Source organism: Etheostoma spectabile, chromosome 19 (assembly GCF_008692095.1).
Source record: "Etheostoma spectabile isolate EspeVRDwgs_2016 chromosome 19, UIUC_Espe_1.0, whole genome shotgun sequence".
Lineage (NCBI taxonomy): Eukaryota > Metazoa > Chordata > Actinopteri > Perciformes > Percidae > Etheostoma > Etheostoma spectabile.
The window spans coordinates 10352487-10369142 of NC_045751.1; the positions used below are offsets into that span (position 1 = coordinate 10352487).

The window sequence follows — 16656 nt, forward strand, 5'->3', positions numbered from 1 at the left end:
TTTGAAACAATGAACCAGGAAACTGTGTGGTATGAGGAAACGTTTTGTGTAATGTTTAAAAGATTATGAACCTGGTAGAGTGTGCGACCATGCACAGAGGTTCACTCCTCAACGCTGCATTTAATCCCCCTTCTCTCTCCCTTTTCAAGTCAAAACTGTCCTATACAAATAAAGGCCAAAAACTCATCTTTTTTTTTTTTAAACCTGACCTGTTATACTAATGTTAACACACGCACATAGTGCGTCTCACTATCTTTATGGGGACCCGTCATTGACATAATGCATTCCCTAGCCCCTTACCCTAACCTTAACCATCACAACTAAATGCCTGACCTTAACCCTTACCCTCACCCTAATCATAACCTAATTCTAACCCTGATCCTAAAACCAGGTCTTAATCCCAGCATTCTGGCCCCACAAAGCTGTCGGGACCCCACAATTATACTGAACTCTCGGTTTTTGGACCCCATGAATATAGTTAAACAAAAGAACACACACACCAGTCCAGTCATTTAATTCAGCCGCCCTAAGTCTGTCCACCGGTCTTCCCCAAGGATCAAATTTAGGACCTTTTTTGTTCTCACTTTCTATGAATGACCTTACATCCGTCTGTTCTGATGTTTCAGTGCAGATGTATGCCGATGATACCGTAGTCTACATTCATGGTAATATTATCTCTCAGGTGGCTGAGAATAACTGCATGGTTAATATTACAACTTGGCTGAAACAATCCTGCCTGCAGTTGATAAAAAACAAAAACAATGTTGTTCGCCAAGTCCCACAGAAACGTCAGTGTTGAGCCGGATGAGTTAGTGTTAGGGGAAACGCTGCAGATCGTGCCAGAATACAAAGATCTGGCGTGTTTAGTTGATTCAAAGTTGTCATTTACATCACATGTAAAAAGGGTCTGTAATCAAATCAAATTCAACATCAGTAATTTTCATACAGTCGCCATCAAATGTCCACACAGGCAACAAAAATGTACGTGCACGCTATGATCGTCTCCCATATCACTTACTGTTTACACAAGCTAGTGTTACATCTCTGAAACCTTTTAATCACATTACAAACAAACTGTTAAAATTCTGGATAAGAAGCCAAGCATTTTTCATCATAGTCCAAAATTATAAAAACACATGGGAAAACATGGGCAAATATTCAAATCTAAGTCTTGTCTATGAAATTAGTCCCAGTTTTTCATCCCCTCCTCTCTACCGGTTTGTCAACATTCGTGCATCCAATCAAAGCAGAACCAGAGGTGCAGCAAAGGGAGATTGTATCAGTCCATTTAGGAAAAGTGATACTTAATGAGTGGAACTTCACCCCCATAACCATCAGAAAATTAAAAACATATAGTGCAGTCAAGATCCAGTTTAAAAAATGGCTCATTGACAATTAGAGCTGTCAACATTAACATCAACGTTTAGACCTGCTCTCGCTGCCCCCCCGCTGGCTTCTTGCCTTGTGTGTGTTCATGTCTTTGTCTGATGTTTGTCTGATTGTTGGTCAGCAATGTTTCTATTGTACATTTTATCTTAATAGTACTTTTTACCAAATGTATTGTAATTGTTATGTAAATATGTAATTTTACTTCTTTAAGGGTGACTTTTACCATCTGTCTAGGGACTGCAGATGAAAAATAGCCTTTATTATAGACTGTGGCTTATTGAAAGAAACGTTCGTTAATATGTACTGTCCTTGTAACACACACACACACACACACACACACACACACACACAGGGTTAATTCACAGATTATTTTCTCCATTCTAAATTGATTGATTAATTGTTTATTATTATTTAATAGTAATAATGAGAGAATGGCGTTATGATTATTCCAAGCCCAAACACAAGAAATGTTTGTTCGGTCCAACCAACTTCTTCCAAACCTGTGAAAACCGGTGAAACTTGAGAGGCCGCTGATTAGAATCAGAGCTGTACGTGGACCGCATCAATCCGCACTTGCTTGAAACATTTAACATGTGATAAGGTGCACAGCGAGTGTGGTATGCAGATTCACAAACATGCTTTGCTTTGGCATTTGGAGTGAGGAGAGCACGTTTCTCATAAAGTGTAGCACCTTCTCGTTTCCCCTGTCTATCTTATAACTGGTCTCGCTTTGCCAGACCCTCCTCCACAGTGCAGTGCAGGAGGGTCTGGCTAGTCCACACAGCATTCCACAATGGGAGAAAACCACGCTCTGGTTTATTGGCATTTCTTTAACCCTATCACAATCGTACTGAATCTTCACATTGGACACTTTTTTGCTTAAATGACAAAACCTTGTTGTCAGTTAAGTTTCTGTTTCCCAATTAATCGACTAAAAAGTTGCAGATCTAAAAGCAATTACACTATTTTTGATTACTTATCTTGAACTTGAGGATGGATACATAATTGTATCCAATTAAACATAGTCATTTTTTTTCATAGCTCTAATCACTTTGGACTCTGGGTAATAGTGACGCCATTTCTCACTATTTTTACAAACCAAGCGATCAATTAATGGAGAAAATAATTTGCATAATGAAAAGAAACAGTAGATAATAGTTTAAAATGAACTCCAGATCAACCAAGTCCAACATTAAAGTTCTGCTTTTACATCGGTGCATGAGTAATAATAATCTAACAAAATAATATAACAGTATCAGTACTTTTCCTCAAGTAGAGGATCGGAACACTTCCTTCACCATGGCCTGTAGGGCATTAACTGACAATAGGTTTTGGACTTTTTTATTCACATAATTGATCCTCTAGTGTCAGAGAATGTGCTTATGTAGTGCTGTATACAAAGAGGAGTTTTTTGAGGTTGGATTCAGGCGCTATGTAGGCTTCTCAGACTCACAGACTGGCTTTTTTCAACACTTGAGCCGTTTAATTTGTTTTCAGACAAGAAAAACAGTTTGGTTTTCAGAATAAAATGCCTAAAAGGCTACGTTCTTTAAGTAATGCAAAAAGTCAGAAAAAAGGTATGGATTAGTAGATTCACAAGGCTACAGATGATAAAGACACAGATACAATTGCAAATCTACCCAACTCCAACTCCTGTGGTTGTGATGGGTAATGCATGTTTCTCTGTTATCCAACTACATTTTCTTGCTTTTTAGCACAGACGAACGGCATGTGGTAATGACAAGGCTGATCGTCAAATTTCTTCTGATCTGTAAAAAGACAGAAGGAGTAAGTCTGGGTTAAATTGTGTGCTTTGTTTTTCAAGCTAAAATGTTTCTTAAGCTATATACACAGTGTATATACCTCCAAAGTTCATCAACAGACAGTCAGCATTCGCTTGATTATCAGGCTGTCTTGGAGACCAGTAGTTGAACTTAAAAGGTGTACCATCACTCCAGAACCAGGAACCCTCCTAGAAGATGATCATACAGACAGTTTGGTTTAGGCACGCTTTTTTGGTTTGTTTCAGATTTGGTGTAATCAGTAAAGTACCTGTTGTGCATCGGAGCCTCCGAGCCATGTGAGTGGATACATGTGAGTGATCCGCTGTATCATGCTCTGAATCACGTGATGCTCATCGAAGCCGTGCACTGAGGCGAGGTTTCCACCATGGTACAGGCAGTTTTTCTGAAATTGTAGAAGAAGAATATGCCGAACACGAGGTGTGACAGCAAACTGGACGTGGTGTCGAAGAAATCATCCGCATTACCTCAGCATCCGCCCAAGTCATGGGTGTTGGAACGTAAAGGAAACAGCGACCGTTGTAGCCAGTCCAACCGCTTGGACAAGATGTAGACCTCTTGACCACGATGAGCCTTTTCCCTGAAAACAAATTGGTGAAAAAACTGAACACGAGAAAACCGTGTCGGCTGTAAATGGAGTTGACAAGAGCAGGTGAAACCGTAACGTTTCAGCTGTAAAAGGTGAATGACCCAAACACTTTGCAGAGTTGATCATAAGAATGTGTTTCTGGAAAAATCTGAACAAAAACTAACTCACATTCCTCAAGGGGTCGTCCTGCCTTCTCAGGCGCCTCTGCTTCTGGAACAGCTGGAGGTTTGACACATAACTAAGTGAGTGAAGTCTATGTGCTCCCTATTCTTTACAGTGAAGACAGACCAGACCGATTTACTTCCAGTTCTAAATTAATTCCTCTCATGGTCCACTTAATAGGACTTTGACCCATGAATACCAAATCTCTTCAATGACCAGCCAGAATAGAAAAGGATTTTTCAGGAAATATTGATTGTAATGATAAATAAAAGAAACAGAACAGGAGGAACGCTGCATGGATGTCAGTAAATAACAGGACATACAGTGGTGCTCATATGTTTACATGTCCATGCTTAAGTTGACTAAAAAGAGGAATAAAAAAATCATGTTTTGGAAATTTATCTTATGCCTTAAATAAAAATGAGGTAAAATCCAACCTTTGAGGACACCAATTTTCTTTATGAATGACTAATGTATTGTACATAAATAAATGTTCTTCCTTAAAATACAGGGGGCATAAGTATATACCCCCTATGTTAAATTCCCATAGAGGCAGGCAGATCTTTTATTATTAAAGGCCAGTTATTTCATGGATCAGGATACTATGCATCCTGATAAGTTCCCTTGACCTTTGGAATTGAAATAGCCCCCCCACCCACACATCATCATCATCATCCCATACCCTTCACCCTACATAGAGATTGGCATGGGGTACTTTCCATAAAATCATTTCTTTATCATCTTTTTATCAGATAAACTGATAAAGTTCTCTTGGCCTTTGGAATTAAAATAGCCCCATATCATCACATTAAGATACATTTCCAAAACATGATTTTTTTATTCCTCTTTTTAGTCAACTAAGGCATGGGTATGTAAACTTATGAGCACAACTGTCTTTAGAGAAGACTAACTCAATAAGTGACAAAGCATGTGGACAGTTTGTGGTCTTACAAACCGTAGTTGATCCTCACCAGCAGCTGTGGTCAGAGCCATCATGGCACAGACCAGTAGAGACCCAGTCAGCATCTTCATGGTCGAGATGATACAAATGGTAAAAATGATCTTCTACAAAGAGAAACAGATGTGTTGGTGATATTTCTGAAGAGAGCCCCTTTGAGGACAGGACAAGAGGAAGTAGAGATGGTAAAAGGAGGCAACAAAGGTAGTGAGAAAAGAGATGAAGCAAACCTTCTGCAGGATTATTGTCTTCCGTCCCAGGGTCAGCTATAGTGTTCCTGTGTGGAGGTGATGAACAAGAGAAACACCAGCTCTTATATACAGTGAAATATCTATCTAGGTTTGCTTTGAACAAATATCTCCACCTACTCCACCTCAATGAACAATGGGCTATAAAAAAATCTATTGCTTTTGACTGATCCTGTAGAACAGGATCTTTCCAATGAAGAATGACTCGCCACCTGTAGACCTGGACAACTGAAGGACAAACTGTAAAGATAAAAGATGGCTGGAGAAGATGAAATATTAAATGATTATATTAAAAAAGGGAAAAGGGCGCTGCTGCAGGGGGGGGGGGGGGGGGGCAGCAGTGGTCAGAAAGTTGTGATCAATTAATGATGAAACAGTTCCAAACCTTGGTTAAGATTCTTTAATGGGACTCAGACTTAAAGTATAACTACTACAACTTTCTAAAAAAAATAACCTTTAGGGTACTATTCACTATTTAACCATTTAGTGGCAATAAGGGCAGCCTATGGCACTGCACTGCATTTTCTCCACCAGCACTGTTTCACGTTTCATCTCTTTAAAGGGCAGCTGTCTCACAATGTAGACGTGCAGAGTGTGTTTCTGTACTGTCTCACGGTGGATAACACAGTTACAACATGGCTCAGAGGTGTGTTTTGGGATTTCAGTCAGTTTAAACTTTACTATCTCCAGAGAGAGTTAGGTTGAGGTCCAGAGCAGTCAACAATAGACTCTCTATAATAATATAATAATAATAATAATAATAAATAATAATAATAATAATATATTTAATAATAAGGTGGCTTCAGGTCCAAAGAGACAAGTATTCAAAACCTGGGAAGTAAAACTTTCTCCAGACCACTAGTGTGCTGTGTTGTGTGTGTGTGTGTGTGTGTGTGTGTGTGTTGTGTTTTGTTTAACTATATTCATGGGGGTCCAAGAACCGGGAGTTCAGTATACTTGTGGGGTCCCAACAACTTTGTGGGACCAAAATGCTGGACCTTCCAACTTTAAAGGGCTGTTTAAGGGTTAAGTCTTGGTTTTAGGATTAGGGTTAGAATTAGGTTATGGTTAGGGTGGGGGTTAGGCCTCTGCCTGAGACCTTGGCAAGCTCGCCTCTACTTCTCCGCTGCCGTGGTACAAGCAACTCCCATCCTTCCTCCAGTCACTTTTACATCAGTGGTTACTCTCTGATTTATCGGGTAAAAACAACAACTGTAAAAAGCATTTTTTTGTAAGTTTGATGGATTGACCATTAAGCCCCTAAGTCCCAAGTGGAGCTGCTGCCAGGTGCAAATATTGTAACTGTCTTCATGTGAAGCAGGGCGTTACCGTGGGCAAACATAGGGTAAAAACCAAATGCCAAGACTGGTGTGGTTATATCTAAGGACCTTGTCTGGAGATTGCATGGAGGTGGGGAACAGAGCCAAAACAATCAAAAGAGATACTTGTAAAAAACTTGGTAAAAAAAAAAGGTAATTATTAACTATATATATATATATATATAAATCAGTCACACCCTACAGTGTTGAGGCACGGTCACCTTTACTGGTTGGGTAATGGCATTTTTTACCAAGGATTTTAGTGAGAGTAAAAATAGTATTAAGGCTTAGTTTTTACATTAATCATGGAGTCATTTCACTGTAATACAGTCAAAAACACAACTTATTGCTAAAAATAATGCTGAAATTATTTTTTTGACCAAATGCTTATCTTAAAAACATTCAGTGTCTTTACCAAGACATAACTTTGGTGTTCCATTAATTAGAATTATCATTCTTTGTTCAAATAAAACCTGGTTATTATACTTAAATTCACTTTCTGTGTAAACAGAGAGCCAAAGTCACACCCTTATGCATCCGGTCCATGGGAGCTAGCTTTCAAAAAAAATATGAATGGGAATCAATGAGAGATGACAATTATTTTTCGGTCCGGTTTGAATTGTGACTTGTGGAGATATGTGTCTTCTGAAGAATGGCTCCAATATTTACCGTCTATGGGGCAAAAGAATTGCTCATAATCTGTGTTCACGTACACTTCTCCCATTGGAATCAATACACCCAGGACCTGCCCCCAGTCTCATGAAGAGGCGTAGTGGAGCCCACATCACACATCACACTTCACACATCACACATATACAGGAAACTACTCTGAGTTGTCGCCCAAGGCACTTAATATGTAACCCTATGTACTACTGACTTACTGTGTACTTCTACTACGGAGAAAAACAACATTGTACTACTACATTTACCTGCAGAGGAATGTTACTGGTTACGTTGCAGATTCACATTTTAACCACAAAATTAACAATTCTACAGCCACACACACACACACACACACACACACACACACATATGTTCTTGACTTATAGTTGGATGATGCCTCTGACACTACACAAAGTCTATCTTTGTGATACATATGTCCAGTTATTACTTGAAAAGATAGTTGACGTGAGCTTTTACTTTGGAAAGTAAGAGAGATATTAGTATTTTATTCCAGATGCAAGCTTTTATTTTGAAAAGAAGAAACTCGGGGATGGCAGAAGGATTTTTTTAGTTTGCCTATAACGGCAATCATACAAATGAATTAAAAAAAAAATTATTCGTGATTTTGCATTTTTTACCCTCTGGAGTTACCGTTGGACACGCCTCCGCATGAGATGAGACCGCATGAGACGGGGCGGATGACATGGGACGCTCCAGGCTGCAGCTATACACTCTTGGAATCTCACGCCACTAATTTAAAGTCATAATGTTACACGTGCCAGAACAGTAGGTGGCGGCATGCACCTAAACGTTGGTTTGTAGCCCGCTTATAAAACTAAAGAAGAAAGGAATAAAAAAAAAAAAAAAAAGAAAGTCGCTGATTGGGCGAGGGCGCTGTCCATCACAGCGGTGACTCAGATCCCCGTCAGGCGCTATCATGGATCCCATGTAATTTAGGCAAGTCCCGCCCTGTGAAGCAACTCGATTGGTTGGGGTTAGGCACTGTGGTTAAGGTTAGGATAGCCGATTGGTCAGGGGATAGGACCTAAACAAATCATAGACAGTTAAAGAAACAAATCGAGTTACGTTACATTGCGTAGGCATGGACACCTGGCCAATAGTAGTGTGTGAATGCTATTAAAGGGCGGGACTTACGTAGAAGTTGCGTGGATTCCATAATAACGCCCCAATCAGATGTTTATGTTTTTTCGCTTCCGCCTTCAGTGTTCTCGCCGTGTCATGTGGATGTCAAAAACTCAAAGTAACTGACAGGCTTTGGGGTTTGAGCTCTGTAGTACCGGGGGTCTCAGGATTTCCCCCGCCGCAGCACGCACGCTCTTCTTGAGGGTGTTTATCCGAAAAGGATCCGTAGGGAGCGATGGCGGACGGGGAACGGTCGCCGCTGCTGTCCGACCAGTACGACGGCACTAACGGCAGCTTACATGGATATCTGTCAAAACCACAGAGTATGTCAACAGTTATATTTATAGGTTTCGTAACAGCTACTTTATTTTATTTTGTGTTTAAGATGGAGACTAGCTGCCGTCAACTTGTAAACAAATGTAAGCTAGCGTTAGTTTTAGATGGCGGTTTGGCCGACGTTAGCTGTGAATAATGAAGTTACAGTAACAGACGCAAAGCTTTAGCTAGCTAGCTAGTTAGCTAACTCCCGGAAATTCACTTTATGTGTCGTTAATAAAGTTTAGCAACGGGTTTTTACCACAGCGTAGCTAGTGATACTTATCCTCAAATGCACAATAGCAGTGGTGGAAGTAGTATTCAGATCCTTTACTATTAGCTGTAGTAAAAGTAAAAATACTAGCTAAGGGCTGGGAATCGTTCACAAGTGTTCGATTCCGGTTCGATACTTTTTCATTACTATTTTTTTTAATCCATTTCAACAAAAATAAATGACTGTATTTTATATATTATTGTTGTATTGACTATATTATATTGTCTGTATTGACTATTGACTATAGTACACAACCTTATTAAGTATATAATGAGCCTGTTATCTGGGTCGCGTAACAGGGATATATTGAGGACGTATCCTGGACTTCATTCAAAGCTTTTTTTTGAGTGATGAATAAATAAATATATTTTTTGAATTTGACTGAAAAAGACAAATATATTGTTAATTACAATTAGGGCCGGGCGATATAGAGAAAATCAGATATCACAATATTTTTGATCAAATACATCAATGTTGATATTGTGACAATATTGTAGGGTTGACAATTGGTGCTTTCACAAAATATTTTTTACAATGAGATTTTAGATAATAATCATCAATAATGTGGGAAACAGTTTCAAGTGAAATTATAGAGACAAAATAAATATCTTTTTTCCCAGTGTGGAGAAACACCATCTGTCTGTAGATGATGCGCCCAAGCTATAATCTGACTATGTTTACATGAAAGCACAAAATAGTGTGTCCGCAATTCTTCAAATGATATTCCCTCAAAATGTTTCACAACAGATTTTCTGAGAAAATGGAGTTAGTATGTGCTTGTTGTTATTATTTTAGACAATGTTATTGTATATCATGATATCTTATATTTGATTTCATCACGATATGATTCTATCGAAAGATGATAAATTATCATACTGAAAATTGCCCAGCCCTAATCACAATTATTTCTGAGTCAGTGAATTGTACAGCAAAATTTGGAATTGTTACAGCTTACAAAACTCCGATATCACACTGACTGTAGTCTTGCTTTTGCCAGACCGTCCGCCACAGCGCTGCACTAAAAAGTTAATTTACCCCCAATTTCCACAGGATGCTTAATGGCTGCGGATCCGCTCCAGAACGGCGGCAGAGTCATTAGGTTTCCATTAAAGTCAATATAGGTCGGGATATTTGACTTTCTCCACATTGCCCAGCTCTATTTGCAGTTTATTTAAGAAGTCTGCACTGCTTTCCGCGTGTGCACCTCCCACCCCGGGTCAGCTCCAACCACAAAGAGAGATTAATTCTCTGTGAAACACTGTAGTCCTCATAAATCCACAGGAATTAAAACTCTTAACAGAAAAGAAGCGTGAGGTAACGGAAATCTGGCCAAAAATAAGCACAAATGGCGGAATTTCTTGCGGCAACGGGGCAATCCCGGATTGGAAGGTTGAGGATATAGACTACACTGACAGTAAGCTGTAACTAAACCGTTGCTTCCTGCTTGTCGCTGTCTCCAGGTTTTGCGCCGTTCCCCAGCGCGGTGGCAACAGGTGAGCCTCCGCCCCCCTACTCGCCGCAGGGCAGCCCGGACAGCAGCAGCGTTCCGGTCATCAGCTGCCGCGTCTGTCAGAGCGCCATATCTGTGGAGGGCAAGGCGCACCAGCACGTGGTGAAGTGCAGCATCTGCAACGAAGCTACGGTGAGTCACACAGCGTTGGATTCACACCCCGTAGATAAGTCTTCTTAGGTCGTGTCACAGGACTTTGAACTTGTGATTTGGCCGCTCCAACCCCTAAAACAACAACTGCTCTGTCTTCCAGCTCTCCGACAGGATCGCCTAATGTTAAAATATTCTCATTATCAAGAATAGACCGGAACCACTGAAGTTACTGTGTATCAAAGTCAGGTTTACTTGCAAGTAGAATCCATTTGCAGTACTCACAGCATCAGTACAGAAAATGACAACTGAAAAAGCTTTCTAGAGCAGCTCTTGTAATACAATGTAGAATAAGATAAATCTCTTTAGTCACAATAAGCGTCAATGTTGTCGGTTTCTCACAGTCCAGGGGCGCCTGTTCTCTTCCCAGCGTCACACTGGCTCCCACACACCAGATGGCGACAGCAGGAACAGTGTTTTGCCTTGTCTTAATGCATGCAGTGATCAGTAGGGGTGGGGAAACACACCGATACAGCATAGTATCGCGATGTTTTAAGTGGCAATACTGTATCAATACACAGGCACCCAATATAGATCTGTTATTATGCATGTGTTGGTCAGTTTGTCTGGTTGACAATCCCATTATGCAGCAATAAAAATTCAAGTGAGATGAACAAACAGAGACATGTTTCTTTTTAGATTAAACAGATGTTGACAATGTTTTGGGGACGTCATTTGAAATTGGGAAAAATTAGAAATAATAAAAAAGGTTATAAATGGCAAAATATTGCAGAAAATTGCCATATGTTTAAAATCACAAAAATAGTGTGGCACAAGTATCGTGATGATATCATATCTGATCAGAGAAAAAAAATCTTCAATCATTTTTTTTTTTTCTTTCATTTCTCAATGAAAATGTGAATAATGATACAAAAATGATCATTCCCTCCAATATCGTGACTCATAATGCAATATCAGTCAAAATAATAGCAATTAGATATTTTCCTAATATCGTGCAGCCCTATCTTTATACATTGGTGAACTACTGCTGTTATTTGCTGCCTCACATTAGCTTTTGCTGCTGCAGCAGTTCAGCTTTTAACAATATGCAACGTTCATATCTGATGCCAGAAGCCAAATTATGGAGTGAAATCACAAAAAATGTAACAACAGAATGGAGAGTTTTTTAGCTTTTTACCATGTTTTCACAGATCTGGAAGCGTCTGAAGGTTTAGAGCGACTGCAGTCACAAAGTGTACCGAGTGTCACGCTTCAGCAACAAGACACTGGCAGTGTCTCGAATTTTCTGTTTGAGACACGGCCGTGTGAGAAAGTCTTTCCATGGTCTCATCTGAGAAGATGATGAGATCAAAACTGAACCACTGAGAGCTATTTTAGATCCCCAAAATGGGTAAAACCTCGACACTGAAACAAAAAAACAAAAAGTGTTTATTTATTTTTTTAAATTTGCCCCTGCTTTGTGTCTCTGTAGCCGATAAAGAACGCTCCTGTTGGAAAGAAGTACGTCCGCTGTCCATGTAACTGTCTCCTGATCTGCAAAGTCACATCGCAGAGGATCGCCTGTCCCAGACCGTACTGGTGAGACACAAACAGCGTTTTATTTTCAGCCAGTGTTGTTCTTCTGTGCAGAAGAAGCCATTCATCAGATTCACTATCATCCCCGACCTTTATCTAGTTCTCGGAGGGACATTTGAGAGCAGGCCTTCATTTTCAATACAGTCATTGGAAGAGAGTTTTTAGCAGCTGCTGTTGTTTTGAAGTCATTCTACTTGTGCGCAGCTGACCTGAGAAATTCTTTTGATAGTTTTTAGTATTTATTTTTAATATTTACTATTTGAGCTGCGCCAGTTTTTACTAAAATGAAGACAGACTAAATCTCATTGGAACAACAACAAAGCTGTCATCCACACATTAGTTAATATGTCAAAGTTGTGGACGTTGGGTAGCTCGCCCCGTTAGGTTTCCCGCATGTCGAAAAGATGTGAAAAGGTCTGACAACCACTGGTTTAGGTAATTGGTTACTGTGGCCAAAAACCAAAGAAGAAAGCCATGACTACAGACAAAACAAACGCAAACAAGTAAAAGTGATATTCAAAAACACAGCCGCATATCCTGCTTATTGCCATAGTTGCTGCCAAAGAGAAACCGAGTTTTTAGTTTTTTTCTGAGATTGTAACTTAAAAAAAAAGAACTTGAGGATTGAAGCCCAGACCCAGTGAGAATGGATATCATGACAGGATCAACTGACTTTTCTCACACTAACCTTTTATCTTATACAGCTGATGATCTTTCTTTCTTTTTTTATGATAGAAAGCTTTGCATTTGCAGTATTATGAGCTGGGCGTCTGTAGCCATATTCCCGGGAGAAATTCCCAAGCGATAACGGAGAGGGTATGTGAATCTATCGCATCAGAATCGTTTCTAAACTGTTACTGTGGCCGAACAAAGAAAAGAGCAATAACTAAGTAAAAGTGATTTTCCAAAAAACACACCTTCAATTCGGGCATATCTCCATGTGTGCCATCAAAGAAAACAAAACAAGTTTTTCTGAGAATATAAGTTTACAAAAAGGTATTTAGGGTCGATATCCAGCCCCAGTTAAAGGGAAGTCATGCCAGGATCAAGTGATTTTTCTCACAGTTATCTTGTATCTTACACAGTGGATTTGGACGTGTTCAATTGTGACATTAAAGTGTAAGCAAGGCCCGCTTAAAAATTCTTATCATCCTTTTTTTTGTTTTGTTTTTTGTTTTGTTGTATCTGCCAGTAAACGCGTCATCAACCTTGGACCAGTTCACATCGGCAGGGAGAGTCCTGAACCGCAGCGTCAGCCCGTTGGCATCCGGATCATCTGTGGACACTGCTCCAATACATTCCTGGTAGGGGACACGCACACACACGCACGCACGCACGCACGCACGCACGCACGCACACACACACACACACACACACACACACACACACACACCACACCACACACCACCACACACAAATGGCAACTTGCGGTGCAAATTTCACTTCTTTATTATTCAGTTTTACTGATGTTTCACTTCCTGTTTTTCTTCCAGTGGACAGAGTTTTCAGACCGGACCTTGGCGCGATGTCCGCACTGCCGAAAAGTGTATGTGCCTCAACAATTCCCTCAAAATGGCCCCACAAACATTTTGTTTTTCCTTTTTTAACTTTTTAATTAAATGTGTTTCCCGATTTTTATTGCAGCTCTTCTATTGGTCGGCGGTACCCCAGGAGGAGGAGCCTACTGTGCTTCCTGCTGTTCGTCATCCTCGTGGCCTCCACTGCAGGACTTGTGGTGTGTGTGTGGGGGGGGGGGTGGTGTGTGTGTGTGCTTTGACATAAAACTGTAGATAAATGCTTTTAACCTTTTTGTCTTGTTGACTCCTTTAAATGGTGCCGTGTCTGCTTTTGACCCCTAACCCTGTGAAAAACATGACAAGATGTTTCCTTCTCACATTGTTGCATTTGATTTAATTTTAGAGACCTAAAGAAGTGAACATATTTCACAGGAAAACAACAATACAAAAAAGTTTTGAAGTTGTGTAATAAACCTAATCTGTCTCTGTGTTCAGGTCGGTACATGGAGGCGAGCCCAGGACTCTAAAGGGATCTACGTTTCGTGGGTCCTGCTGATCCTGCTCGCTCTCTTCACAATGGCAAGAACCGTCTACTGGAGGTGTCTGAAAATCAGCGACCCCATATCCAATCTCGCGTAGAGAGGAGAGAGGGAGAGAGAGAGGGAGAGAGAGGGAGGGAGAGAGAGAGAGAGAAGAGAAGAGGGGGGCGGGCGGAGGACGAAGGAAGGTGAGAGGGCAAGTGGAAAAGGGAAGAGTGGAAAGAGTAAAGTAGGGGAGTCTCATTTCTAAAATCACAGAGCAAAAGAGAGGAAGGAAACAAAAGATAAGAGACAACAAGAGAAGAAGAAAAAAAAAATAATTGCATTCAAGAAGAAAAAAAATCTCACTCTACATTCATGTCAGATTGGATTTACCCCAAAGATGAGCTGTCAATAGTAAAAAAAAAAAAAATGTCATTACGGGATGAAGATTTTTTTTTTTCTATTCCGGGATGGTGGGAGACTAAAAGAGGGAAGTTCCCGATAAAGATGACATGAGAGAAGTGGGTTGAACCATTAGAAACATAAGATTCAGCTAAATCAAATTATCAGTGGAACTGAGATTTGAATGGACAGATCGAAGGAGGACGGCAGTGAAGGGGGTGTTTTAGTTAAGTTATATAACCATATCAATCAATAATTAATCCTAATCTAACGAAGCACATCGGAGTGAGGGATTAGGAGGTGTGTACTTTTGTTATCTTTTTGCTATTCTCTCAACTAGAAAAGAACTAGACCATTAAATAAATGACGCTCCCCTTTTTAGTAGAATATTTGGACGTTTTGGGGACACATATTTTTCTTTCTTGACAACTGTTGGATTGAGAAAGCTCAGAGAAGGTAGATGGCACTCTGACATCTGTACGCTTAGCTTAGCATAAAACCTGGAGACGGCAAACTAATTAAAAGAAGATATCTCATTTGTTTGACACTGAAGTGTGAGAAGACTTTTACGTGGTGTTATGCGTGGGATTATTTCTCGCCCAAGAGTTTTTTTTCATAAACCTTTTTTTTTTTTAAAGCTAAGCTAGCAGTTTCCAGTCTTTATGCTAAGCTATGCCAACCAGTTTATGGCTGTCGCTTCATATTTAATACACAGACATGAGACATATCGTTATTCTCATCCGACTCTCGGCAAAAGAGAGCGAATTAGTGTATTTTGCAAAACGTTGAATTAGTCTTTTCAACTGAAGTCCCAGTGCACATATCATATAACTACAATTTATCCGAGGAAGCATGTTTGCATTTTGTTTTGGGGCATTGATAACAACAAGATAACATGCGTAACACGATGAGGGAGATGTAATTAATAGAGGATGTATATGGGGAAATGTATAAATCAAGAAGCAGCCGTGAAATCAGAGCAAGCGGCATTCATTTTCTTTTAAGTTCTAGTAAGCATGTCAGCGTTAAGATCATCTCACACAGGGATTTTGGGGCATTTGATTAAATTCCCTGTGGTTTTGTTTTGAAAACGATTCATGTCAAAGAGACGTGCACAGTGATAACGTGTCCTGAGCTGATTCTCTAAACTGGACTGGTAATAGGTGAAAATATTATATAACATGTAAGATTCAGAAGTAAAGTGGTCATATTCTGCTGAAAAGCTTCTTTTTTGTTCAACTAAAGCTAGGAAAGTGCAGTTTTACCCTGGTTGAGTCACTGATAGAAAAAACGATTTATTTATTTATCTTCTCTCGTTAATTCCCGTCTGGGTTGAAGCCCTGAGAAAACAAATTGTGCTGATCTATTTTCTAAGTCTGAAGTGTAAATTGTTGTCTCTCCTGTGTTTATGACTTACAACCCGGCAAAATATTATTATTTTTTTCCCAGTACAATTTTTCCTTAAAAGATTTTAAACTAAATAAACATTTTTTCCAAGTATTACCCTGTGTTCTTAATAGGACTAAAAGCATTTAATATAATTTTCTCCAAGCACTCTAAATGCAAGGTACATATATTGTGTGTTATCAGGTTATGTAACATTAAATACATGTCTTTCATATGGCTAGAACATATGTTAATTGTCGCTAATCTGCCGTTTTTGTGATATATATATATAGCCTATATATAGCCTATAGTAGCCGAAATTCATATTACAACAGCAAACAAAAAACAAAAACAAAATCTTGGCAAAGGTTTTTTTTTCACACACTAAAGTAATTTTTTTAAGGAAATTTATGAAGAAAATCCTGACCAAAAAATGTACCTTCACTTGTTCATGAATCACAGGAGAGAACCTATTTAGACAAACTTATAAAATGGATCACCAGAATGTCTTCTTCTTTTTTGCCTCTAAGGGCTTCCGTACGTCCGTCTTATTTGAATTCTACTGACTTCAGCTGACGCTAGGAACACCTCTCTGTTTAAGTGTAAATATAATATATTCAGCAGGATGTTGATCATGTTTTGGGTTGTAATAATAATCCGAGCTGTTGCTTCCCCCTTGTGACTGACTGATGTGAGTACCCGCTGACTGTGAAACACGTTGCACTACAACGTACTGATGTACTACTGGATGTTTCTGTCAATATTACTCCCG

At 39.6% G+C, this 16656-nt stretch overlaps 2 protein-coding genes and 1 long non-coding RNA gene across 4 annotated transcripts; 1 reads left to right on the forward strand and 2 right to left on the reverse strand.

Annotated features, from left to right (window-relative positions):
* Nucleotides 1–2850: 2850 nt before the first annotated feature.
* LOC116669523 (type-2 ice-structuring protein) lies at nucleotides 2851–5256 on the reverse strand. The gene is made up of 7 exons (XM_032499457.1): nucleotides 5131–5256; nucleotides 4914–5004; nucleotides 3949–3999; nucleotides 3659–3771; nucleotides 3442–3576; nucleotides 3253–3361; nucleotides 2851–3158 (listed from the first exon to the last, which is right to left on the reverse strand). The coding sequence occupies exons 2-7, from the start codon at nucleotides 4972–4974 to the stop codon at nucleotides 3076–3078; spliced, it is 552 nt and encodes a 183-aa protein (XP_032355348.1). The 5' UTR covers nucleotides 4975–5004; nucleotides 5131–5256; the 3' UTR covers nucleotides 2851–3075.
* Nucleotides 5257–7470: 2214 nt separating this feature from the next.
* Nucleotides 7471–16187, forward strand: LOC116669519 (type I phosphatidylinositol 4,5-bisphosphate 4-phosphatase-B). Of its 2 annotated transcripts, XM_032499451.1 has the most exons (8): nucleotides 7471–7498; nucleotides 8466–8596; nucleotides 10323–10504; nucleotides 11955–12061; nucleotides 13251–13362; nucleotides 13552–13604; nucleotides 13703–13793; nucleotides 14071–16187. In XM_032499451.1, exons 2-8 carry the CDS (start codon nucleotides 8509–8511, stop codon nucleotides 14212–14214), a joined length of 777 nt encoding a protein of 258 aa, XP_032355342.1. In that variant the 5' UTR covers nucleotides 7471–7498; nucleotides 8466–8508; the 3' UTR covers nucleotides 14215–16187. The 2 variants fall into 2 exon arrangements, with proteins under 2 accessions (XP_032355342.1, XP_032355341.1); XM_032499450.1 differs by lacking the exon at nucleotides 7471–7498 and having other exon boundaries at nucleotides 8297–8596.
* On the reverse strand, nucleotides 9394–9728 carry LOC116669534 (uncharacterized). The gene is made up of 2 exons (XR_004326788.1): nucleotides 9535–9728; nucleotides 9394–9470 (listed from the first exon to the last, which is right to left on the reverse strand). It is a non-coding gene; the product is annotated as an uncharacterized LOC116669534 (long non-coding RNA).
* Nucleotides 16188–16656: the final 469 nt, after the last annotated feature.

What these genes read in the sequence shown, in the direction of transcription:
- LOC116669523 (XM_032499457.1), bottom strand. Translation starts at nt 4,974, where the DNA reads ATGAAGATGCTGACTGGGTCTCTACTGGTCTGTGCCATGATGGCTCTG. An exon ending in AGGACGACCCCTTGAGGAAT is followed by an intron (nt 3,772 to 3,948) that starts GTGAGTTAGTTT and finishes ATTTGTTTTCAG; the next exon opens with GGAAAAGGCTCATCGTGGTC. An exon ending in TCTGTTGATGAACTTTGGAG is followed by an intron (nt 3,159 to 3,252) that starts GTATATACACTG and finishes GTCTTTTTACAG; the next exon opens with ATCAGAAGAAATTTGACGAT.
- LOC116669519 (XM_032499451.1), top strand. Translation starts at nt 8,509, where the DNA reads ATGGCGGACGGGGAACGGTCGCCGCTGCTGTCCGACCAGTACGACGGC. An exon ending in TGTCCGCACTGCCGAAAAGT is followed by an intron (nt 13,605 to 13,702) that starts GTATGTGCCTCA and finishes TTTTTATTGCAG; the next exon opens with CTCTTCTATTGGTCGGCGGT. An exon ending in CCTCCACTGCAGGACTTGTG is followed by an intron (nt 13,794 to 14,070) that starts GTGTGTGTGTGG and finishes CTCTGTGTTCAG; the next exon opens with GTCGGTACATGGAGGCGAGC.